Source organism: Xyrauchen texanus, chromosome 28, assembly GCF_025860055.1.
Source record: "Xyrauchen texanus isolate HMW12.3.18 chromosome 28, RBS_HiC_50CHRs, whole genome shotgun sequence".
NCBI lineage: Eukaryota > Metazoa > Chordata > Actinopteri > Cypriniformes > Catostomidae > Xyrauchen > Xyrauchen texanus.
In genome coordinates this window covers 11,079,707-11,105,912 of record NC_068303.1, presented here as the reverse complement: position 1 = coordinate 11,105,912, position 26,206 = coordinate 11,079,707, and the positions used below count along the sequence as shown (strand labels likewise).

Sequence of the window (26,206 nt, the reverse complement as noted above, 5' to 3'; positions counted from 1 at the left end):
TGAATGGAGAGCATCTCCATGGGAATGAACATATTAAATTATAGTTTATTTCTTGTAGGCTACCCCCCACACACACACACACACACATCCAAAAATATGTTCTTAAATTAATTAATAAACTTTCTAACATTTTTTTTTAATGGGATAACCTAATATTTCATTATAATCAACAATACAAAACAACCGAATGCATTTGAAAAAATAAAAAATAACACAACACATTTCAAGAAGGTTACATTAAATACCTTATAATATCTTATAAACAGCACACCACAAGAGAGTATTAGACCTTCTTGGTTTTGGATATTTAGATTTGTTGCCCCCCAAATATGACTCGACATTCCTTAAATGTGCATTTTTTAAAAACTTTAACTAATACAGAAGTTAGGGGATATTTACCTTTTTACAGAGTTTGAAAAGTCAATCTAAAACACTTTCCAGTAGACACGATCCCCAAACAATTTGTATGTTATTTTTCTTTTCTCTTTTATTTATTTTTAGTTTATGTTCAATAAACCACTTATTTGTACAAAGAATGAACATTTTAAAAACACATTCACTAGGCTAATTAATATAATGTACAACTTCATGGAGGAAAAAGTACCAAATTAACTAGGTTGATGGAAGGATGCCGTTCAATGTGACGTCACACACAAAGCCATCTATGGTAGTGCTTTCTCATTTCAAACAGCCTTTAGTACAGAGCGGCGGCACACAACCATCATACAGGTAGGGTCGAACATATTAAATTGCTTTGTTAAATGTTTTGTGGTGTAAATTAATTATTTGCATGACCTAATACAGTTCCCAGAGGAGTTATGGGTTAATAATGCAGATTATATGAATGACTCTGTGATCCGGTCTCAATGGTTTTTAATCACAAAGGAGTTCTTATTTATTTATATTTTATAACATATAACGCGAACGTATGTGATGATCGCATTAAAAACCGGTGTGATTCACAATATGTTTCAATACAGATTTTCACACATTTCTTCCACTTTCAATGTAAAGGCTCGCACTTCCGCATTTATTGATCTAATGATAATCCTCGTGCTCGGTGAAAGCCATGCACGTTTTACTACTTAAGCTTCATTATATTTAACCCTCAGCTTGTTTTCCTGCCTGGTATTAATTATATATGGCCATATTTTATTTTTTTTCTTAAACAAAGTTCAAGACGATAAATAATTGTAGTCTTGAAATGGTCTGCATCTGCACCGCTAGGGTGCGGCGTTGCAATTCCGTACTCCTCCAAAGAGGGCGCTAAATAAAGAAACAAGTGTGCATAGAATTTAAATGTCTAAATCTGTGTACAACTGTTTATTGTGTGCGTGCGTGCATTGTTGTTGTAATGCATTTGTAATGCCAAAGATCCTATGAATGAACTATTGTTTATTTTTATAGTTGCAGTTTCGGAGTATTTGCATCTATTCAACCTTGCATTACAAAGACAAACACTACGCAAATCTTGCCCCACTTGACGTGAGTTACTATTGCACGACCAATCAGGAATCCCTGTGTATTTGAATACTGTCAGTTGTTGACTTTAGACCAATATGTGAGTTTTACAGAAACATTTAACTGAAACACACGAGAAAGGAAGTGAGACCTTTAGTGCATTAACAACATGCATGTAAAATTTCAGAGCAAAAAATGAATGTGGAACATGAAGTTACTCTGCTGGTTGAAGAGATTCGTCGACTGGGCAGCAAAAGTAAGTATGGCACTATTCTTTATCAATGTCATCCTCAGTGTTATGCAAAGAGATACTTGTTTAAAACATATTGTGTGATGCTGGTTCTAGATTCAGTGAAAAGTTTATGGGAAGACATATGTCTACATGGCATAATATTCTAATAATGCACATCTTGATATGTCTCTAGATGAGGAAATTCTGGAGTAAGAAGGAGTGAAGTTCTTTGTTCCATGTTTCATTTTTGATAGACATTTAGTTTCCAGTAGTGTCTCCCATTTACTCAAACAGTTTGCACATATAATTCTTTAAAAAGCCAATGAAAACCAGTCATATGATTCATTACACCGGTCTCTGTTAGTACTGTTTCAAGTCAAGTTAATAATTAAATTGATCAATTGTCTCACATTATACATACATTTCTGCATATACATGGTGAAATTATTTATTTTTCACATATCCCAGCTAAGCTGGGGTCAGAGTGCAGGGTCAGCCATGATACAGCACCCCTGGAGCAAATAGGTTCATGGGCCTTGCTCAAGGGCCCAACAGTGGTGTCTTGGTGGTGTTGGGGCTTGAACCCCCTGACCTTCTGGTCAGTAACCCAGAGCCTTAACCACTGAGCCACCACTGCCCTTGTCATAACTGTTTATGGGAGTTTCATGGTAAATTAATGGTTGTTAATAAATTATTAAGAGTTAGTTTGTGAACCCAGACCACTCTCAATCTCTCACAGATGCAGATGGGAAGATCAGTGTCAAATTTGGAGTCTTGTTTAATGATGACCAGTGCGCCAACCTCTTTGAAGCTCTGGTCGGAACACTGAAAGCAGCAAAGCGAAAGAAGGTCATTGCATTCGAAGGGGAGCTATTACTGCAAGGAGTTCATGATCATGTTGATGTCATATTACTGGAGGATTGAATTTGACAGTCTTTTCTAAAGCCAAGTAAAAAGTCTTTTTTGAGATGTCGCAGCTTCAGTGAGCATTTTTATATAGAAATATACTTGAGAATGTCACTTTTTTTGTATACTGCATTGGAATATTTTTATACAGCCATTTTTATCTCAGGGGATTGATTTGCACAATGTTTTTGAAAGGTAGCAATCTTCCCTGCTCAAACACCTCATCTCATTAAAATATGTAATAACAGTTATAATGTGCATGGGCATGTTACCAATTCTCCGGGACTTTGAATGAATTCATCTCAAACATTGTTTTCCACATAATGGAAATTAATATCTGCACTAGTTATTGTCAAACTTATAGATATGCCTATGTTGATTATAGCCTACATAATCGCTGTCTTTCAACAGTAATTGTGAACCAGTTTATTTGCAATACAATGATTATGAAGGTATTCATTTGCCTTAAGTTGCTTAAGTTATTTGTACCAATTGCTAAAATCCATAACATCCCAAAAGGCTGGTAAATATGACTAGTAATTTAACATTCATCTGCTATCTGATTTTCTGCTATTGAAGTTATAAAGAAAGAATCAAGTTTGCCAAATCTCAAAACGAGTTCCTGTATGAAATTCTGGAATATTATCAACTTTGTATGAAACATTTGAGAATCATTATTGAAAAAGCATAGCTAAGAAAAGAAAGCCAAGTTTTTTTTTTTTTTTTTTTGTGGTTTTGTTTATCGACAAATGTTTTTTCAGAATGCCCAAATGTGTAGTTTGTGCCATTTCATCAAAGCTCAGGAAGAACTTTTAACATAAGAGCAGTAATAGACGTCAGCAAAGAATAAATAGAGGGGAGTGTTTAGACATTTGTACATGACCAGTGTTGGGTGTAATCTGATTACATAGTAAATAGTTTCTGCAATCTAATAATTTTTTAGTCAAAAGTACTACACTTTACAATTTAAATCATTGCAAGTGAGATTACAGTGACTAATTTTCAATCAAGTTAAGAAAAATTTAGCATTACACATATTTCTATAATATTATTTATGTAGAATGCATTTAAAATTGTTAATATATGAACAAATGTTTGTGTTTCTGTGATGGCTGAAGGGATAGGGATAATGAAAAAGGAGAAAATATAGAAATGAGCAGAAAAAGCAAACAGTTTTTCATTTTAGAAAGTAACTTAAAAGTAATGTGATTTCTTTTCATGAAGTAATCTGATTATAATGTTCTGCTGAACAAAAATGGGGTTTCACAATCGGGGGGCATTTTCAAACTGGGTTGGATGTTTTTTAACCATCTAACCAAAATAGTGAACCTGTATCTGCTAAATTTGAGGGGATTAGACATAGGTTACATATGCAACACATTTTACTCACGTATACAAAATTTTATTTGTGAATACATAGCCTAAACAAAATTTATATGACCGACCATGATTATTGTAGTCTGTCCTTGAATTGTTGGTTAAACTACTAAAGTCAGCAGAAGGCTAAATATAATTGCAATTTTGCAATTACGGGTGAGCTCAGATGTCATTGAGAAGAAAAAAGGTTTTGGTAACCGCCCACTCTATTTGAGCAAATGAAGTTAATCAGCCCATTCTGGTTTGAAAACGCCCACTGATTGGGAAACCCCTTTTTTTCGTGCAAAGACCTATACATCAGGTAATTTGTTTTGGATTACTATTTTGGAGTAACTTACTCAACACTGGTCATGACAGAGTGGAAATATACTGTAGTGTCAAAAAAATATTTAATATTAAATATATATATTAACATATATATTTAACCTTGAATGTTCTGCTGCATATACATTTTAACCGATTTAATGTTTTAATTTACAATTTACAATTTGTATATGTTTATTTGGCTTTCTACGTGTTGCTATTTTTTAAGTTCATCTGTTTTAGAAATGACTGGTGGCAGTTTATTTAAAAGTGCAATAAAGTACATGAACTGGATTCAAGACACTTTATCTTTGAAATCTACGACTGATGAATTATGGTACATTTAAAAGGTTTTAGCTCTATATACATTTATATCAATCAGCCACAACATTAAACCTACCTGCCTAATATTGTGTAGGTCCCCCTCGTGCCTCCAAACAAGCACCAACCTGCAAGAGATACTATTCTTCTCACCACAATTGTACAGAGTGGTTATCTGAATTTGAGGTGCCAGATGGGCTGGTTTGATTATTTCTGTAACTGCTGATCTCCTGGGCCACATTAGTCTCTAGAGTTTGCTCAGAATGGTGCCAAAAACAAAAAAAAAAAACATCTAGTGAGCGGCATGCAGATGGAATTGCCTTGATGAGAGAGGTCAACAGAGAATGGCCAGACTGGTTCGAACTGACAATTAATGCTATTCTGAGATGCGGGTTGGTGCTGCTTTGGTGGCACCAGGGGGACCTACACAATATTAGGCAGGTGGTTTTAATGTTGTGGCTGATTGGTGTATATAAATATATATGAGACACATCCTTACAATACACTGAAAATTTAAAATATTTATGCATTTCAATTTCATAACAAAATTCCATAAAACTGAATAATTTGAACCTAAGTATTTTAAGATTTATTAATTTAGTTAAACATTACACAATTCAGTTTGTTGGAATTTTGTAATAAAATTGTAATACATAAATCTTAAAAAAGGCAAAAAAAAAAAAAAAAAAAAAAAAATATATATATATATAAACTCAGCCAAAATAAATGTCCTCTCACTTTCAACTGCTTTTTATTTTCAACAAACTTAACATGTGTAAATATTTGTATGAACATAAAAAGACAACTAAAACATAAACTGAACAAGTTTAACAGACATGTAACTAACAGAAACGGAATAATGTGTCCCAGAACAAAGGGGGGTAACATTATCTGGTGTGGCCACCAGCTGCATTAAGTACTGCAGTGCATCTCCTCCTCATGGACTGCACCAGATTTGCCAGTTCTTGCTGTGAGATGTAACCCCACTCTTCCACCAAGGCACTTGTAAGTTCCTGGACAATTCTTGAGGAAATGGCCCTAGCCCTCACACTCCAATCCAACAGGTCCCTGATGTGCTCAATGGGATTGAGATCCGGGCTCTTCGCTGGTCATGGCAGAATACTGAAATTCTTGTCTTGCAGGAAATCATGCACAGAACGAGCAGTATGGCTGGTGGCATTGTCATGCTGGAGGGTCATGGTCAGCAGGAGCCTGCAGGAAGTGTAACACATGAGGGAGGAGGATGTCTTCCCTGTAACACACAGCGTTGAGATTGCCTACAATGACAAAAGCTCAGTCCGATGATGCTGTGATACACCGCCCCAGACCATGACAGACCCTCCACCTCCAAATCGATCCCACACCAGATTACAGGCCTCGGTGTAATGCTCATTCCTTCAGTGATAAACGAGTCCAACCATTACCCCTGGTGAGACAAAACCATGACTTGTCAGTGAAAAGCACTTTTTGCCAGTCCTGTCTGGTCCAGCGAAAGTGGGTTTGCGCACATAGGCGACGTTGTTGCCGGTGATGTCTGGTAAGGACCTGCCTTACAACAGACCTACAAGCAGAGCCCAGGGGCACCAACCATTCACAACCACTAGGGGGCACTACATGACACAAGCTTTAAAAATATTTTTCGTAAATTGTTATATTATTAACTTGAAATTCTTGAAAGACCATACATAACTTGTTTATGAACACTAATTTAACAATAATAATAATAATAATAAATTATAAATAAATGAAGATTACATGACCACTATCACTCCCCTCCCCAATCTGTCACAGTTGAGTTGGTCCACAACAATTACGCACAAATGTGTCATTTTTTTAACGGCTACTACAGAAAATGAATCAAAATCCAAAATGGACAGACAGCAATTGAGTGGTTTCAAAAAAGAAGATTAAAGAAAGAGAAGAATGCTAGACGTTTAGCTACAATAAAAAATGTTCCAGGGATCGACAAATTTTTTGTTAAATCACTAGTTTTTTGGGAGAACACGGAATTGCAGACACCAGCAGCACTAAGTCTGACACCGCTGACGCTGCTAGCGGGGAGATGCAGCAGCTGCTAATGTTAGTCAGGGCGTCGGCGATGACCGCCAGGCGAATGAGGATATTCTCCTTGTCCTTGGGGGAGACAGGAGCGAGGAAGACTCGGGTGAGGAAGAGGACATTAATGAAGATAAATGTAAGGGGTGGGACGGTACATGTAAGTTATTCGTATTGAACCGAAACGGTACGGGCGTCACGTCTCGGTGCACGAATTTACATGGAGAATACACGGTATAAAAATAAATAAAACTAAATAGCGATACATATCGCTCTATTTCGCATAATTCGGCTTTTGAGGTATAGTGCCCAGGGGCACCACACTGTCTTGATACGGCCCTGCCTACAAGCCCTTAGTCCAGCATCTCTCAGCCTATTGTGGACAGACTGAGCACTGATGGAGGGATTGTGCGTTCCTGGTGTAACTCAGGCAGTTGCTGTTGCCATCCTGTACCTGTAGGTGTGATATCCGGATGTACTGATCCTGTGCAGCTGTTACACGTGGTCTGCTACTGTGAGGATGATCAGCTGTCCTTCCTGTCTCCCTGTAGTGCTGTCTTAGGCGACTCACAGTACAGACATTGCAATTTATTGCCCTGGCCACATCTGCAGTGCACATGCCTCCATGCAGTATGCATAAGGCACATTCACGCAGATGAGCAGGGACCCTGGGCATCTTTCTTTTGGTGTTTTTCAGAGTCAGTAGAAAGGTACCTTTAGTGTCCTAAATTTAAACTGTGACCTTAATTGCCAACCGTCTGTAAGCTGTTAGTGTCCTAACGATCATTCCACAGGTGCATGTTCATTAATTGTTTATGGTTCATTGAACAAGCATGGGAAAAATGGTTTAAACCCTTTACATTTTTCCATTTTAGATCTGTAAAGTTATTTGGATTTTTACAAAATTATCTTTAAAATACAATTTCATGAAAAGAGGACCAGAGTTATATATATTGTGTGAAGGCAACCTACAATATACATTTTGAACAGATTTGAGTTTTCTTATTGTTTAGATTTACATTTGTTTTAATTCATAGGCATATGCAACTAATCACTTAGCCCTGCAAAATGAAAGACTTGGATAAAAGCTAAAATACAATGTCACTTAAAGCCTAGTTGTCTGTGTCTGGCAAAACATTTAACGACTAATAATTATAGCAGTAGTAGGTCCATTCTTTGCTCGGGACTCCCTCTAGTCTGTGCTATTAATAACTGAGCTGTAGGTCTGGATCATAGATGGAGGCGGAGCCAGAGGAACACAGCGCCTGACAGAGCAGGAATCAAAACAAGAGAGGGACACGCCTTCTTCATGGTGTACCTCTGCTGTCAAGACTGCTTGCACAAACCTGGAGGAGGATGATCGAACTGTAACATCTGCATCACCTGTGCGTTAAGATTCGCATTGCGTTCTTCAAGTTCAGTCGAAATGACATCTGCAGAAATGCTTGGCGGTGGCAGTCGCTGACAGGCAGCATTCATATTAAGCGCTCCATTATGCCCAACCAGAAAAGCAACAAGGGGAAGAGAAATAAACGCACGAATAGTAGTGGAGATGAGCAAGAAAATGGAGCCTCTGCCTCGGTGGTTACGGGAGCGACAGCTCCGGTGTTGACTGGGGCGACTGCGGGTCCGCCAAGCGATAATAGAAGCGGTAAGAAATTTGAATATCACTTGCCAATGTTACATCTAGCGTTGCGTTATAAGGGGCCGCGTTTAGACCGAACACGTTCTTGCGCTCGCAGCGCAACGCATAGAACAGAACGCAAGTGTCTCGAGACGCGTCTTTAAAAGTTGACGTTCTTTTCAAACTGACACAGCGTCAAAAACACTCGACGTTCCTGCGCGAGACGTTGCTGCGATCAAAGACGGCCGTCTCTAGCCAAAGGTCTGACGCATGGTTACATAGAAAAACTATTTAAAAACAGCGCGGACGGACGCAAAAACGCATCAATGTGAACGGCCGCCAAAGTTCCCTGAATGTCCGCGCTGTTTTATTCCCTCACGTGCAGCAGCTTGGTCTGTCATCATCTTCATCAATGTTGAACTAGAGACGTCAGTGCACATACGTCTTCAGCGTTCTGAAATGTAAGGTGGTTGTGTAGGCCTTGGTCAAGGGTACATGCTCTTGACATGGTGTTGCATGTAAATTTGATATCTCCATTAACTCATATGTTCTGTAATAGCTGGTCATATCACAATAATGCACGTAGTTGATTGCTTAGTGTTGTGTAATAATGCTAAGAAGGGCTTTGACTCTTGAGGTAATGGGGGTGATGCTATGTTTTGTTATGATTCACACAGACACACTCTACTGCAATTGTCTTTCTATCTTTCTCTTTCTCTCTCTTGATACACACACACATACACACTTCATTCACATAAGTGTTTTATAATATTTTTTCCTGGTTGAGTGGGATTCTCACCCACAGTGTTATCATAAATAGCACAGTGATATGTTGAATGTAATGACTGGCAGAATATTCTGCCAGTTAACCTGCTTGAACACATTGTCTATAAATATAATTTTGTGAATGTCTGGTTTATTCTGATTTTCCCATTTTTCTTAGGTTGTTTTTTTTTTTTTTTTTATATTTGTGAGATTATTCATTCATTAATTCAATGAATCATTATTAATAAAAACATGTATTAGTTCATAGAGTAATTCATTCTTATACATTGAACCCAAAATGTTTACCAAAACAGTAGAGATGTTCTTGGTGTCTATCGACAGCATTTGCTGCATAATGTTGATTACCACAAAAATGTATAATTTTTTTCTAAACAAGTAAAAATCTGGTTGACAGTGTGGCACTTGTTAGTGAATGGGGCCAATCCGTAACCATTATACACACTGTTTTAAAAGTATAGCCAGAAGATGTAAACAATATGTGTGTTAACATGCCAAGAATTATCCCCATTGTGCCTCACTGTAGCCTCAATTTTTATTTTATTTTATCCTCTTTTCTCCCCAATTTGGAATGCCCAATTCCCAATGCACACTAAAGTCCTCATGGTGGTGTAATGACTTGCCTCAATCCAGTGGAGGACAAATCTCAGTTATCTCTGCGTCTGAGACCATCAATCCGCGCATCTTATCACGCGGCTTGTTGAGCGCGTTACCGCGGAGACGTAGCACATGTAGAGGCCCACACTATTCTCCGCGGCATCCACGCACAACTCACCACGCGCCCCTCAGAGAGCGAGAACCACGCATTATATCGAGCCCATGTGACTCTGGGGCATGCGGGCCAAGCCAGAATATTTTGTTAATGAAAATCTTCTATCAGACATTGTTTTATTGGCCTATAATATTTGTTTACTATATAAATAAAACATTGAGAATTTTTTCTTTCTAAATGTGCTTTAAAATTTGAGGATGGGATGTTTGTTATATGTGCATTGATTTAAACCTTTGACTTTTCAAATCGAAAACCAAATTAATGAATAGATCTTTTCTGATTCACTGAACTCAGGCTTGTGAGTCAACAATGATATTAGTACTTTTATCTTACCATTTTGTTAAAATTATGCATTATTTTTAGCGCAACCTCTGAAAGCATCTAAAAACACGCTGTCTCCACCAAGGGTCATTGCGAAAACACAGAGACCTGGTGCGACATCTGGCTAGCACCATTGTTTACACCTGAAAACAATTAAAAAACTACGCTATCAGACACAAAACACATTTTGACAACTTACATCCTCACACGGGCCACTGAAAATTTCAAACGGGCTGGATTTGTCACAAGGGTCACCAGTTGAATAGGCATGCGGTTGACTGTATAAACTTTTTTGTATGACAAATTACTTGCTATGTTCCTCATTTGTAAGTTGCTTTCTGAGAAAACTGCTGCTAAATGACTAATTGTAAGCTGTAAACTGCTTTGGATAAAAGCATCTGCTAAATGCATACATGAGCATAAATGAGAAAATGTACCCAAATAGTATAAGGCATTTCAATCTGCATTACAGATCTTTTACCTTAACAATGCAATCTTCATTGTTTTTGTCAGAAGCGCCATGTGCCACCCCATTAGTTTGCTGTTTGGGCCGTTCTATTGAACTTGAGAAGGATGACTACCAGCGGGTGGTGTGCAACAGTGAACTCTGCCCCTACGGCAACTGGATGCACCTGCAGTGCTTCTATGAGTGGGAGAGCAGCATCCTGGTGCAGTTTAATTGTATCGGCCGGGCCCGCAGCTGGAACGAGAAGCAGTGCCGTCAGAACATGTGGACCAAAAAGGGCTATGATCTTGCCTTTCGCTTCTGCTCCTGCCGCTGCGGCCAGGGGCATCTGAAAAAAGACACGGACTGGTACCAGGTAAAACGCATGCATGATGAGCGCAAGAAAAAAATGCCGGAGAAAAGCAGTGGGAAACCCAACTGTGGCACCTCTGGAGGGGGTGCTTGTGGTGGAACTGGGGGGGAACCTGCCGATGAGCCCAAGAAAGGGAAATCATCCGGAATCCATAAGCTGACTCACCGTGGCTCCAGTCAGGAGCTGTCTTGCAGACAATCGGCAGATTGGCAGAACTCTCAAGAGAGAGGCCATGGGGGTCCAACCATTGCTGGGATTGGGGTTCCCCATGTGCTCCGGTCCCCTTGCGAATCCCCTGCACAGTCACCTCCATCCAGCTTCTCCTTCTCCCCTCAGGCTCTCGGTGGCCCACGCAGTTCAAGGCACCTGGGTGAGTTTCTGAAGACTGCGGTGCATATGGAGGGCCACAGGAAGCATTTTCTTGTCGGAGGAGTGGCAGTACGCGGGGCTCACCTGGAGCAAGGGGCCACCAACATGTACCTGCCCCGGCTCTCTCCGGGAGACAACCCTGTGCAGTTCTTGCGGAGGCTGGATCTCTCTGAGCTGCTCACGCACATTCCCCGCCACAAGCTCAACACCTACCATGTGCGAATGGAGGACGATGCCCAGGCCGGGCAGGGAGAGGATCTCAGGAAGTTCATCCTCTCTGCCCTCAGTGCAAGTCACCGCAATGTGGTGAACTGTGCCCTCTGCCACCACACCTTGCCCATTTTTGAGCAGTTCCCTTTAGTGGATGGAACGCTGTTCCTGAGCCCTTCACGCCATGATGAGATTGAGTATGATGTACCATGCCATTTACAAGGTGAGGTCATTTACTATTCACTTCAAGGGGCAAATTCCTATATACAGATTAAACCTAGTCTTATAGAATTCAGTGGTACTGGTCAGTTGAAAATTTGAAGGTGTAAAGTTCTTGTAACTGGTCAAGCATGTGACTTGCGATGCCAAAGTTGTGTGTTCAGTTCCCAGGGAACACATATATTCAGCACGTTTACAAGCACTTTAAAAGTTCAATTTCAGTCAGACTAAAAACAATAATTAGTCTTGTTAAAATGTCATGTAAACACTTGAAATCCTGTCAGTCCGGTTTTTGCTAAGTCGGATGAACAGACCTAGCTAATGCAATTGTAGCTCGGGTTTGTCCAGCATGTATGTGTAAGCATTAATCGGAGTGCAGTTGGACTCACTGTTTTGTGCATGCTCCAAATGGCATGCATTTATAACAACTTTAGAAGACGTCCTTTCATTTAATATTCATTAACACATTGCGGCAGATGAAAACTGTAGCTCGACTACACAAAAAACAGTTGTAGCTTGATTATAACAGCGTAATAGGGCTGGGTGATGGGACGATGTAATCGGATATTGACGATGTCTTACAAAGATCCCGATGCCAATTGCGAACAGATGATGATTATACAATAACGGGAAATGGCAAAACCATGGATCTGGGAAGTCGGCAGATATATTAAACGGTGGCCAGGGTGTGAAACTTGAACCGCTGGAATTTTTTAGGCTTATTTATTTTGATTACTATTGTCTTTACATTTATAATTGTCTTTAGTTCTTAATCTGAAGGCTATTAGAAATTTTCCATCTGTTGTGATGACGGATGCTTGCGTGATGGCAAATGGAGTCGTTGGAGACAGTAAATGTTTGGATTTGGGGAGGTGGTTAAATGAGATTTTTTTATCACGTTTTATTAATGCTATTTTAGTTTAATGTGCAGTTTGAAGTTTAATGTGCAGTTTGAATTTAGAAATGTCTTTTGTTTATCTTTTTCATGTTTCAATAAATTAATGAAATTATATATAAAAGCAAAATCAACAAAGCAGAAACATTTACAGACCCTTGGCAGGGGGGTTGACGATGTAATCGGATATCGCAATATTTTTCAAGGCAATTATTGCTAAAATATTTTTTACATATCACCCAGCTCTACTGCGTTATGTGCTGATTGGTACAATTTTTACATTTAATGTACTGCTTTTTGTTAAAAAGCATCTACCAAATGCATTCAAATGGAAAGTGTTAAAGTTGCTGTAAGTGATTTGTTTTTACCCTTTTACCATTCATAAAATGTCCATACTTCCTATCAGATATTACTGAAATAAGTGTCTTGAAAAATTACACCTGTCTCTGTGACAGCCCGAGGCTTTGTAAACAGCAAAAAGAGTCAGGGGAGCAGCCCATGCCCTTTATAAAAAACTTTTGCAGAAAGTGCTACAGAAATGTTTTCTGCCTGTGAATCATTTTGTGTGTTTAGGTTGGCTGACATGCCTTTGGAGGAACATAGAGAAAGTTAGGAAAACAGATTAAATTGTTTACAGCACTTTTAAGTAATGCTTAAGGGAATAGTTCGGCCAAAAATACAAATTCTCTCATCATTTACTCACCCTCATGCCATCCCAGATGTTTACAACTTTCTTTCTTCTACTGAACACAAAGATTTTTAGAAGAAAATCTCAGCTCGGTAGGCCGTCACAATGTAAATGATTGGGTTCCAAATTTGAAGCCCCAGAAAGCACATAAATGCAGCATAAAAGTAATCAATAAAGCTTTAGTTGTTAATTTTAAATCTTCAGAAGCGACAGAAACGATAGGTGTTGGTGAGCATAATAAGTGTGGGTTTTCAATATTACTTCTCCTCCTTGCCCAGTAGGTGGTGATATGCACAGAATGTGAATCACCAAAAATACAAGAAGAAGAATGTGAAAGTGAAAGCAAAGATTTATTGTAAAAGGACTTAAATATTTATCTGTTTCTCACCCACACCTATCATATCGTTTCTGAAGATATACAGTAAATTTAGCAACTGGAGCTGTATGGATTACTTTTATGCTTCCTTTATTTAATTTTAGAGCTTCAAATTTTTTTTTCCATTCACTTGCATTGTTTGAACCTACAGAGCTGAGAAATCATACACATCTGTAATGGAATGATGGTGAGTAAATGATGAGAGAATTAAAAGCTTTGGGTGAACTATTCCAATAATCTGTGTATTACAAAGCAGGGATTTTCAAACTCCTAAATATGATGATCTCTTTTCGACGGCCCCCCCCTTCCTATAATACAAAGGGAGCTATATATTTTAGAATATAAAGAACACCATTTGGTACTGTGTGAAAAAAAATATAATTGTGCTGATATAAAGATGTGTGCTTTGCAAATCAAAATAATTGGCTTTTATATTGTTATTGTACTAAAACAATTTCAATTCAAGTCTTTATAAATTAGTATGAAACTATAAATTCAAATTCTGTATATATAACATTTTTATCAACTCTCTACAAACACATTAGATAAGCTGTTTGAAATTTGTCAGCTAAAAGTTTTTAATACGAATATTTTATACACTGTATATATAAAAGTTTGGAACCTAAAATGGAAAATGTTATTACACATCTAACATTTAAGTGCTACTTTGTTATAAGTACTTTGTTAAATTATAATAATAAAAAGGCAGATGCTATTTGGACACTGGTGCAAAGAAAGGTAGATGTTATTTACACCCCAGTGCAAATAGTGGCAAATATTATTTGCACCCCAACCTTGGTACATATATAATGGTAGATGCTATTTGCACCCCTAATTAAATACAGTGTAGGATCATCAATGCAGCACGTTTTATGTATTTATTTAAAGTCTTAAAGACACACTACACCAACCCCTTCCCTTTAACCTAACCTTAAATTCCCATACTTGATTTTACTACAGTATCCATAGTATCTCCATGGTATTTTGTAGTAAAATTATAATAACCACGAAATTAAACATGTTTACAATATTAACACCATATTACTAGTAATACAATTGTTAATTGCATCAAATCTATGGTTTCCGCCCAAAAAATTACTATAGTAAAAATACCTTAATATTCATTTTTATTTATTATTATATAGTGCTCTGAATATGTATTTGTCCCAATCATGATTTCTTCTGTTTTATGTAAATCTCATGCTAAATTGTTTCAAAAGTTAAAACATACAACATAAAACGCAATCTGAGTAAACACAAAATACAGTTTTTAAATTATAATGTTATTTATTGAAGCAAAAAAGTTATCCAATACCAACTGGGTCTGTTTGAAAAAGTATTTGCCCCCTTAGTTACTAAATCCCCAAATCTATGAAACTGCATTCATAATGGGGTTCAGCTGGACTAGACACACCCTGGCCTGATTATTGCCAGCCCTGTTCAATCAAATCAAAACATAAATAGAACTTTTTCAGAAGCATGAAGTTGGCTAAATATACACTATGCCAAGGTCGAAAGAAATTCCAGAAATTATGAGGGAAAAGGTGATTTAAATAAATCAGACTGGGAAGGGTTACAAAGCTATTTCAAAGGCTCTGGGACTCCAAAGAACCACAGTGAGAGCCATTATTTCCAAATGGAGAAAACTTAGCACAGTAGTGAACCATTCCAAAAGAGGTCGACCTTCCAAAATTTCTCCAAGAACACATGAAAATCATGCATTAACAAAAAATTTAACTGTAATATCTAGTCCTGACTAGACATTACAATTTCAAAGTTAAAGTCCTGACTTTAACCCGTTTGAGATGCTGTGGCGGGACCTTAAAAGGGCAGTTCATGCTCAAAAAGCCTCCAATGTGGCTGAACTAAAACAGTTTTGCAAAGAAGAGTGGGACAAAATTCCACCATAGCATTGTGAAAGACTGATCTTCAGGTATTGGAAGCGTTTGGTTGCAGTTGTTGCTGCGAAAGGTGGCACAACCAGCTATTAAGTTTAAGGGGGCAGTTCCTTTTTCAAATAGGTGATATAGGTTTTGGATAACTTTTTTGTTTCAATAATATATATATATATTTGAAAACTGTATTTTGTGTTTACTCAGGTTGCCTTTGTTTTACGTTATATCTTCTTTGAAGATCTAAAACAATTTAGTATGAAAATACACAAAAATAGAAGAAATCAGGAAGGGGCAAATACTGTCAACCCTGTAAGTAGTATTAAATAAAATATTAAGAGTGAAGACTGGAAACAGAATGGGAAAAATGTTGTGACAAAATCGGAATCGATACTTGGTCGAAATGGCACTGTCACACCAGTGTGACGCCCCACACCACTTAAGTAGCACTTACAAAGCAGTTTGTCCTAAATTTCAATGTTTCCACTTGACTATTAGGGTGCAAATAGCCGTGCAAATAAGTGTGGCAGGTGCTATTTACACCTGCACTGTACAAAAATTGGCCTGGTAATTTACAATAAATTACTGGCAGCACAGGCGCCAGTTAATTTCTGTAAAAACATTTGTATGCTACTGTTACTATAATTTACAACAATGTACCATTTACCAAATAGAGTACACTTACTGTTGTTTCTATAATGCAGTGTAGTACAATGATGCTGCATGTACATGTTACTTTGAACCCTTAATTTATTTAGTTATTGAACAAGCACAATTACATTACAGTACAATTCATTTAATATATTTCTTTAATGCAAACCACTGAATAGTTGCCCATTGTCACATTCCCTGTTGTCTTTTCCTTGTTTTCCCTTGTGTATTTAAGCCCTTGTTTCCCCCAGTTTATTTGTCAGTTCTTGCATGTTTTGTTGTGCTCTGTAATAGGTTCCCTGTGTTTTTATTTGTTCTGAGTTTTCTTGTTTATTTTAATAAAGCTGCACTTAGATCCTCATTCTTTGCCTGCCTCGTCACAGAGGTGAGACACAGAGACAACAGGGAATGTGACACCCATGAAAATGAGAAAGAAATGATTAGCTTTCTTCTGGTTGGTCAATATAACAGAAAAGGTTAAAAATGAAAGAACAAGGGGGCCTGGGTCGCTCAGCGAGTAAAGACACTGAGTCTGACTACCACCCTTGGAGTCGCGAGTTCGAATCCAGGGCGTGCTGAGTGACTCCAGCCAGGTCTCCTAAGCAACCAAATTGGCCTGGTTGCTAGGGAGGGTGGAGTCAAGTGGGGTAACCTCCTCGTGGTCGCTATAATGTGGTTCGCTCTTGGTGGGGCGCGTGGTGAGTTGTGTGTGGATGTCACAGAGAATGGCGTGAAGCCTCCACACGCGTTATGTCTCCGCGGTAACGTGCTCTACAAGCCACATGATAAGATGCGCAGATTGACGGTCTCAGTCGTGGAGGCAACTGAGAATCATCCTCTGCCACCCGGATTGAGGCGAGTCACTATGCCACCATGAGGATTTAGAGAAAATTGAGAATTGGGCATTCCAAATTGGGGAGGAAAAAGGAAATAGCGTAAGCATGTACTGTTCGATTTCAATAGACATTACGAGAGTATAAGTTGTTTTGACTCCTGTGATGTGTGTCCAGACAAAGCTGATATCCACACCAGCCATTTGCATTGAACAACATTTCCTTTATGTAATTTGTGTTCTTTACAGTTTGTTTCTCTAAAACAAAAAATGGAAAAACATTACTCCCTAATCAGACATGCATGGATACCAGGGGTGAACTGGCCATCGGGAGAACCGGGACTTTTCCCGAAGTGCCAGCTGCGAAACAGGTCCAAATGCGCCGGTATTTGCCAAAGGGGGCAGAGATATGCAGAAAAGGACAATGACGACCCCCCTCCCCCCCGTGTAAAATCCTTGACCGATTTCTCTTCCCAGTCCATCGATACGGTAAAAAATTTGCGACTGTTCTCTCCTAATTATGCGCTAAATTCCAAACAACTTTGTGCCTCACTTGCTGAGCCGACACTCCTCTTAAAGGGCCAGTACAAAGTTTAGTGCTTGCATAAACTTATTGCAAATATGATCCTTCTTTGATAAGCATTATTGTAATGGCAATAGAAAGATTATATGTTCTTATTAACAGATTATTTAAGAAGACATGTGTAATGTAATGTGACCATGCAGTGCTAAACTTAAATAAATTTGCCTTAATAAATAATTAAAATCTGGTTAACAGAGGAGATTAGAGTAAGAGTGTGCAATGAGAGATTCCCTCTCTCTCTTCCTTCTCTTCTTTCTTTCTCCAACTCGTCAGGAGCATCTTCTGCAGTCATTTGAAAAAATAAATAAAAAAATAAACCCAGCAGTGACTATCCAAAGGTGAAAACTCTCAACAAAGAAATTCTTGAAATGATTGCTCTTGATAATTAACCATTTAGCGTGGTAATGTAGGCTTTCGCAGATTGATTTACTACTTAGAGCCACAGTATGATATGCCTAGCCGTCACTACTTTTCAGATGTGGCCTCAACTGAACTGTATAGTGTCATCTATGTCCACATATAGAAGCTCCTTGCTGATGCCATTTCTGTGAGCTTTACAATGGATATCTGGACATCAAGTGAATGCCCTATCAGTATGTTGAGCCTCACTGCCCAGTAGATTGACAAGGATTTCATCCTTAAAGGTGATTCTACATTCTCAAGAGTGCCCGGGCTCTCACACAGCAGCAATGATTACATCCACATTTGAAGGGATGATTGAGAAGTGGAAAATCCCCAAAGAGAAGGTGCATGTAGTGCTACGAGACAATGCATGCAACATGACAAAAGCAACGGAGGAGTTTGTTGTTCCAAGTTTACCATGCATGGCACACATACAGCAGCTGGCTGTGCATGGTGTCCTATCGCCACACAGCATTGCGGATGTTGTGGCCTTAGGAAGGAGAATGCTGGGGCATTTCAGGCATTCACTTCTTGTTTACAGTCGCCTACAAGGGATACAGAAGGAGCTCGGGATGCCAATAAAACAACTTCAACAAGATGCCGTAACTAGGTGGAATTTGAAGTTTTACATGACGTAAAGGTTAGTCGAGCAAAAATGGGCACTACAGTAGCGGCATATGCCACTGAATTTGAATTTCCTGCATATTTGACGGCAAATCAATGAAGAATTCTTGAAAATATGATCACCCTACTTGCCCCTTTGAGCAGCTGACCAAAGAAATCAGTTCTGCAGTGGCCTCTGCAGCTTATGGAATTCCCGCTGTTCTGGCACTGACACAGCTGCTTGGCAAGAGCAGTGATACAGAAAGAGACGTGCAGACAGCCAAAAGTACCATACAGAAAGCAGTCAGTAATTGTTTCAAGGGTGTGCCATGCAAAACACTTTATTTAGTTGCAACCATGCTCGTTACCCAATACAAAGCCTGTTATTTTGATGAGGATAAGAAGAGGAGTTTCAGCGAGCTGCTGCTTAAAGTTGTGGATGAAATTATGGGCAGTGATGATCATTGCAGAGATGCCAGCACAGAGGATCCACCAGCGAAGTATACCCAAACAAGACCACTGTATGAAGAAATTTTTGAGGAGAATGTCTTGTTGGAAGAGCAAATCAACACAGAAACCTTATTTCAGGTAGGCCATGGTATAACCCTTTAAAAATCATCATTCATTATTAGATGTTTCCGGCAGTTAAGATTTCTCAACAAAAAAAAAAAGAAAAAAAAGCCAGTTACTGCACCGTCAATGGCTTAAAGAATTTAAAGACTTGTTTTTGTTGCTACTTTGTAGTTACACGCATACCTGGCTTTCCCTGGAAAGACAGTCCGTTGGAATACTGGAAATCCAACCAGGCCTGTTTCCCTGCTGTTGCAGCATGCAAATACCTCAGTGCACCCAGCGTTGACATTGAACGCCTGTTCAGCGCAGTCTCTCATGTGATGGACAAAAAGGAAATCGCAATGATGGCGGAAAAAGCAGAGAAGATGGAGATTTTTGTTCAGAAAAACCTACGTCTCTAATTAAAATTACAGTGCTGCTGGTGACCCAGCTTTAAGCTGTGCAGCTTGGCGAAGTCTGCTCATTCATTGTTCAAGTTTTTCAAACCTCGTTCATTGTGAAGTCTAAATTAAGCTGCATTGCTTGGTGCTCTCAGCACAACATATTTTGTTCTGTTTGAAAACATAACATAAAAAATGGCATGTTTCACATCTTGCCCAAGTTGAAGTAATTTCCTTGTCAGTGAATGTGTACATTTATAAAGTAGCCTATACATTTTAGGTTGAACTGGGAGTATTTTCTGTCTTCATCTGCAACAAGTAGGTTATTTCAATAAGAATAAATGGTTAATTCTGCTACAGGAGAAAGAAAAGATATGTATATAGGCATTGGCCAAAATTATTTTGAAAATATATTTTATGCATATCGGCAAAAATCCAATATCGTTCATCCCTAATCTCTATGATTGAGCATCAATACATCAGAAACTCCATAATTATTTCTATAAGTAAATTCTGTAATAGTTGATAAATATCGGTGCCTTGACAAGGTTACAAACATCTTCCATGTTTGTCAGTATTTCCACATTATTTTCATGTTGAGAAGACAAACTATGAACATACCAAAGTGATCAGCACCTTCAGACTGGACAGCTCCCGTAACGAAGCACTTAAGTTCTACTTTATAATGATCTCGATCTACATGCTGGTTTGGAAACAGGCATTACTCCAATCGTAAATTGACGAGCGTCGTCCGTTAAGATGATCATAGCAGCTTAAGTTGCAATGTTATTGGGAAACCCAACCAATGTTAGTTAGTTAGTGACTTTATGCCATTCAAGCCTACTTTCATGGTAATCAAAATGTATGTAAAATTGTAAACAGTACAGATTATGCATGCAAACTAAAAAAACTTCTCAAATGTAAAATAAATATGTAAACATTCAAAGGGAAAATATAAATTCTGAAATATATATAAATTTAAATTCTGAATTATAATGAATTTACTAAATAGGCTCCTTCACATAATTTTGTGACAGACCGAGATAGGGGGGTAAATTGAACTCTTGAGGTGTGGGTAGACAGATACAGTTTCCTGTTCTGCTTTCTAAACCATTTGAAGAAAGAGACTGGGAAATAAAGTTGCCAAATGTAAACAAACTGTCCATGGTGTTAATTCAAGAAGTTATAAAAAATATCAAAAGTCCTGAAATGCCTTTTTCCCTCCTTGATTTGTGACAGCAATATGCAGACAGTAGTCACACCAGTTTTTGTAATTCATGCAGAAACATTTTACTACTGTTGCTTTTTATCCTTACTGTATGCAGGTATATGGATGGGCTGACAATAAAAACTGTCTTGATTTAAATAAAAATAAAAGCTAATACCATCATCATATCATTATACAAATGGTGAAATTAAACATTTATTTATTCAGCTTTCTCCAGTTAGCTCACAAGCTAGCCAGTTAGCCTGGTAGTGGGAGTGTCGTGTAGTAGTAGTATATATATACCGGCAGCCAAAACTTTGGAATAATGTACAGATTTTCGGAAGGAAATTGGTACTTTAATTCACCAAGTGGCATTCAACTGATCACAAAATGTAGTCAGGACATAACTGATGTAAAAAACATCTCCATCACTATTTGAAAAAAGTCATTTTTGATAAAAATCTAGACAGGCCCCATTTCCAGCAGCCATCACTCCAACATCTTATCCTTGAGTAATCATGTTAAATTGCTAATTTGGTACTAGAAAGCTGAAAGCTATTTGGTCCTTAAATGAAGCTTAACATTGTCTTGTCATTGTTTTTGAGTTGCCACAGTATGCAATAGACTGGCATGTCTTAAGGTCAATATTAATGTCAAAAATGGAAAAAAGAAACCGCTTTCTCTAGAAACTTGTCAGTCAATCATTGTTTGATGAATGAAAGCTATACAATGTTTGATATTGCTAAAAAACAGAAGATTTCATACAAAGGTGTACAGTACAGTCTTCAAAGACAAAGGACATGTGACTCTAACAAGAACAGGAAGAGATGTTGAAGGCCAAATGTAGAACTAAACAAGACGATATGTACATTAGAGTCTCTAGTTTGAGAAATAGATGCCTCACATGTCCTCAGCTGACAGCTTCATTGAATTCTACCTAATAGAGTAGAATTTTTATGAACTACTTCTACCTAAATCTAATTCTATATATATATATATATATATATATATATATATGTGTGTGTGTGTATATATAGACATTACCGTTCAAAAGTTTGGGGTCACTTGCCTGAAATGTTTCTTTAAAATATTTTGATCTGAAGACGTGTGTATAAATGTTTAAAATTAGTTTTGAAGACAAAAATATAATTGTGCCAACATATTAATTTATTTCATTCTAAAACTAAAATTGTATTTAAAAAAGAAAAGTTTTTGAAATGGATGACTTTGACCGAATAATTAAGAAAACCAGCCAATAAGTGCCCAACATAGATGGGAACTCCTTCAATACTGTTTAAAAAGCATCCGAGGGTGATACCTCAAGAGGTTGGTTGAGAAAATCCCAAGATTACATTTCTGCAAGATCTAGGCAAAGTGTGGCCACTTTGAAGATGCTAAAATATAACACAATTTTGATTTATTTAGGATTTTTCTTTTAGTCACAACATAATTCCCATAGTTCCATTTCTATTATTCCATAGTTGTGATGACTTTACTATTATTCTAACATGTGAAAAAAAGAAAATAAAGTAACTGAGTAACTGACCCTAATCTTTTGAATAGCAGTGTGTATATATGTGTGTGTGTGTGTGTGTGTGTGTGTGTGTGTGTGTGTGTGTGTGTGTGTGTGTGTGTGTGTGTGTGTGTGTGTGTGTGTATATATATATATGTGTGTGTGTGTGTGTATATATATATATGTATATATATACACACACATCCATCCTTGTTTATCCAATAACTTGTTATAAATAGCACAAGCCGTGATACTATTTCTGAAGTTACATTTTTGAATTACTAACGAATGCTTGGTAGCATCATTTATTTTGAACCAGCAACGGCAGATTCTGATCCGTCGCATAAGAAAGTAGTTCCATGCACAAATGCGTTTTTATGACCGTACTCTAAAATTTACTTGTTCATTTAACTGTTAAATATATAAACAATATCACAATCGTGCTATACGGCCCTAAATCAGCACTGCTGTGTTTACCTGCGGCTGAATCACAGCAGTGCTGATGTAGGGACATATTGCACTCTTGCTTGTGTGATATTGCTTAAATATATTATATTATATTTATCTATCTATGTATCTATCTACGTATCTATCTGTCTGCCTGCCTGCCTGTCTGTCTGTCTGTCTGTCTATCTATCTATCTATCTATCTGTCTGTCTATCTATCTGTCTATCCATCCATATATATATATATATATATATATATATATATATATATATATATATATATATATATACATATAATGTATGTCAGGTGTCTTGATTAGCAGGAAAACAGATTTTACACTGTTATTAAGAGTACAAATTGTATTAATATTTACAACTGACATATTTAAATGACTGTATTTGTCACTGTTAGTCATAGTTTTTTTCAAAGGGCTCTTATTTTGAAATGGTTTCTGTCTTCTGTCATTAGTTTCCACCAAACTACATTTCCCATGATGCACTGCCCTCATCAGCCATCTGTTCCCCATCTTCCTCACCTGTTCTCCATTTTCTCATCAGCACCTGTTTGTGTAAATACCCTCTGGTTTTGTTCCCACATTGCCAGTTCTTGATTGTTTGTTATCTGTGTGAATGTTACTACAGATGGCTATTATGTTTTGTAATCTTCATTGTATTCTCATCTTCTTTGGTTGTGGATTAAATAAAAGCTGCTCTTAGATTCTGCTCTCTCGCCTTATCACTACAAAACATTACAGTTTTACACTACAGGAATGTTAAAACTAAATTGTGTATAGTAGGATTAAGGTAACTAAATATTTTAGCATTAAGTAATGTATGATGAGAAAGACGTCTCCACCATAAAAGAAAAAGTGAATGCTTATAGAACTGTTTTATATACAGTGTGTGTGTGTATATATATAGGTATATATATATATATATTTATATATATAAAACAGTAAAATACCGCATAGTGCATCTGTACGTCACATGTCTCACAATGCGTTGTTTAATACTGTAAATTCTCCTGTAAATTAAAAGCAATTTCTTTTTTTAATTGCACTTTTTAATCAACAACTGAGTGTAAAGAACAGAAAGGATATAAAAAGAGACTTATTTTGTGGGGATTTCATCTTTGGACACACGTTTGCACTGAAAAGTGCAACATTTGGCGATTTACTCAAATTGTTCTAACTTTTTAAAAATGTTTACTTTTTTTCTAAACTTTTCTGTTAACCACCTAGCAGTCTCCTGTGGCCCTCTGGAGGTCCCTGGACCTCAGTTTGAAAATTATTGTTATAAAGTACTCCCAATTTAGAGAAACTTAGATAATAAGTATTATCTGTAGAAATCTAAATGAATTCATACACTATAATGGTTTTACAGAGGTAAATTAACATGTGGTGTAAATACTGTCATTTGTAAAATGTTATGATGTCTCAACATTGAGAATTTGCTCAATTGCTCAATATTGTGTTTTCTTTGCAAACACTGTTGAAGATTATTATTGAGAAGACATCACTCTGCATTAGGTGGTGTCTTTCGTCAGAAATATGTGCTATTACTTATTTATTTAATAATAAAGTCAAACAATAATATCAATTTCAATGACTGCTATGTATTGGTATAGTTTCACACTATCATAAGAGATGTCTCTTTTTCCCTGGTTAAAACAATAGTTGTGTTTTGGATCATTGCAGGCACACAGTTGATAGATACTATAAATTAGCAAGAACAGCATGTGCATGATGGTTGGAAACTTTTCCATTTCTAGCTCTGCCATTGCACCTGCTCTTTTGTGATAAAATGTGCTGCATGATTGTTTTATTACTGCAAAATCAATTTAAAAGTTTCATTATGTAGCAAATATGGAAATGTAATGGTTCAAAGCATAGAAATTTGAAGCGATACAGATACAGTGTTAGGCCAATAGCAATCATGCAAAATATTTGGATTTTGTTTTTCTTTTGTCTTACATAGCCAATCTTCTTGTATTAAAGACTCAAGACAGCTGTGGCAGATAATAATGCTTTGATCATGACATATCATTAATTCCCAAATAGAATAGAATATTTCCATTAATTAAAGTCTAATTGCAGTTTAAAAGGGTTTTCTGTTTATGTTCTAAAGGGAGGCTTATGCACCTTTATGCCATCTGTGTGGACTGCCTGGAAGGAGTGCACAAAATCGTGTGTATAAAGTGCAAGTCCAGGTGGGATGGAAGCTGGCACCAGCTGGGCACAATGTATACATATGACATATTGGCTGCATCACCATGCTGTCAGGTAATATATTTGTTTCTGTTTTTATATATGCAGTTCACTTCCAGTCAAAAGTTTGGACACACTTACTCATTCTTTATTATTACTTTTTCTAGATTTTAGAATAACAATAAAGTCTAATGGAGCATCACCATTCTTTGTGTCTACTTAGGCTCGGCTGAACTGCAAACATTGTGGGAAACCCGTCATAGATGTACGTGTTGGCATGCAGTATTTCTCTGAGTACAGCAATGTACAGCAGTGTCCTCACTGTGGCAATCTGGACTATCACTTTGTAAAACCATTCTCCTCCTTCAAAGTTCTAGAAGCTTATTGACAAAAGTTGCGATTGCATGCTAGTACATTTCCCTGTTTTTTTCTATTCATAGAATGACTTATTTTGAGCTCTTGTTGACACTTTTGTGTGGGTTTAGTTCTCTTTTGAACAAAAATTGACAGAATGAAAGCATATGATGCTACGTCAGAGACAGCATCTTTTACTGAAAGAGGGTGTGCTTTGCGTATATTCTAATGCCATCCTAGAAATGTTTGAGCTTGCATTTAAAATAAAGCGAGAACAATTCTGTGACAAGTGAATGTATCTCCGTATGCCAAATTTGCTCTTTTGTACAAAATCCAAGAAAAGAATAAAATACATAAAAGAAGCATGGCTTGGCTTGGTCAGTTATTTTTTTTTTTAATTTAAAACCTCCTTTAAACAATCTAGTTCCTCCAAAGGCCTGTCTATGTAATTCCTGTTTTGCATATCAAATAGCAACTTTCAATTAACATTAGTATTGCAAATGAGGCAGTGTGTTTGATAAAGTAATCAAGAAGTGCTCTCATGTGAACAACATTTGGTTTACGAATCTTGGAAGACAAAAAAGGTAAAATAGAGTGTGAGATCTAAATATTTTATAATGATGAAGTGTACCTATAAATATAAATAGCAACCATTTTACTATCCTTGACTGGGATGGCTAGTAGAATGTTCTGCTTTTATGCAAATTTTAAGACTTATGAAGATAAGATTCATCCAAAAATCTTAAAAGGTCACAAAGGTTATGTTTGGAATGAAATAATAGTTTACAACTCATGGAGCACTTCATAGGATATACAACATACTGATTTTTTTT

The 26,206-nt window shown here is 37.3% G+C and overlaps 2 protein-coding genes across 5 annotated transcripts; both read left to right on the top strand.

Annotated features, from left to right (window-relative positions):
- Window positions 1-654: 654 nt before the first annotated feature.
- On the top strand, window positions 655-4,573 carry LOC127622217 (costars family protein ABRACL-like). 3 transcript variants are annotated; one of them, XM_052096235.1, is made up of 4 exons: window positions 655-729; window positions 1,408-1,485; window positions 1,649-1,717; window positions 2,433-4,573. In XM_052096235.1, exons 3-4 carry the CDS (start codon window positions 1,657-1,659, stop codon window positions 2,615-2,617), a joined length of 246 nt encoding a protein of 81 aa, XP_051952195.1. In that variant the 5' UTR covers window positions 655-729; window positions 1,408-1,485; window positions 1,649-1,656; the 3' UTR covers window positions 2,618-4,573. The 3 variants fall into 3 exon arrangements, with proteins under 3 accessions (XP_051952195.1, XP_051952197.1, XP_051952196.1); XM_052096236.1 differs by having other exon boundaries at window positions 674-729; window positions 1,408-1,561; XM_052096237.1 differs by lacking the exon at window positions 1,408-1,485 and having other exon boundaries at window positions 658-729.
- Window positions 4,574-7,917: 3,344 nt separating this feature from the next.
- LOC127622023 (headcase protein homolog) lies at window positions 7,918-25,821 on the top strand. 2 transcript variants are annotated; one of them, XM_052095885.1, is made up of 4 exons: window positions 7,923-8,306; window positions 10,669-11,775; window positions 24,940-25,094; window positions 25,243-25,821. In XM_052095885.1, the coding sequence occupies exons 1-4, from the start codon at window positions 8,150-8,152 to the stop codon at window positions 25,405-25,407; spliced, it is 1,584 nt and encodes a 527-aa protein (XP_051951845.1). In that variant the 5' UTR covers window positions 7,923-8,149; the 3' UTR covers window positions 25,408-25,821. The 2 variants fall into 2 exon arrangements, with proteins under 2 accessions (XP_051951846.1, XP_051951845.1); XM_052095886.1 differs by lacking the exons at window positions 24,940-25,094; window positions 25,243-25,821 and adding an exon at window positions 23,282-24,930 and having other exon boundaries at window positions 7,918-8,306.
- Window positions 25,822-26,206: the final 385 nt, after the last annotated feature.

What these genes read in the sequence shown, in the direction of transcription:
- LOC127622217 (XM_052096235.1), top strand. Translation starts at nt 1,657, where the DNA reads ATGAATGTGGAACATGAAGTTACTCTGCTGGTTGAAGAGATTCGTCGA. An exon ending in TCGTCGACTGGGCAGCAAAA is followed by an intron (nt 1,718 to 2,432) that starts GTAAGTATGGCA and finishes AATCTCTCACAG; the next exon opens with ATGCAGATGGGAAGATCAGT.
- LOC127622023 (XM_052095885.1), top strand. Translation starts at nt 8,150, where the DNA reads ATGCCCAACCAGAAAAGCAACAAGGGGAAGAGAAATAAACGCACGAAT. An exon ending in GCCAAGCGATAATAGAAGCG is followed by an intron (nt 8,307 to 10,668) that starts GTAAGAAATTTG and finishes TGTTTTTGTCAG; the next exon opens with AAGCGCCATGTGCCACCCCA. An exon ending in CTGCATCACCATGCTGTCAG is followed by an intron (nt 25,095 to 25,242) that starts GTAATATATTTG and finishes GTGTCTACTTAG; the next exon opens with GCTCGGCTGAACTGCAAACA.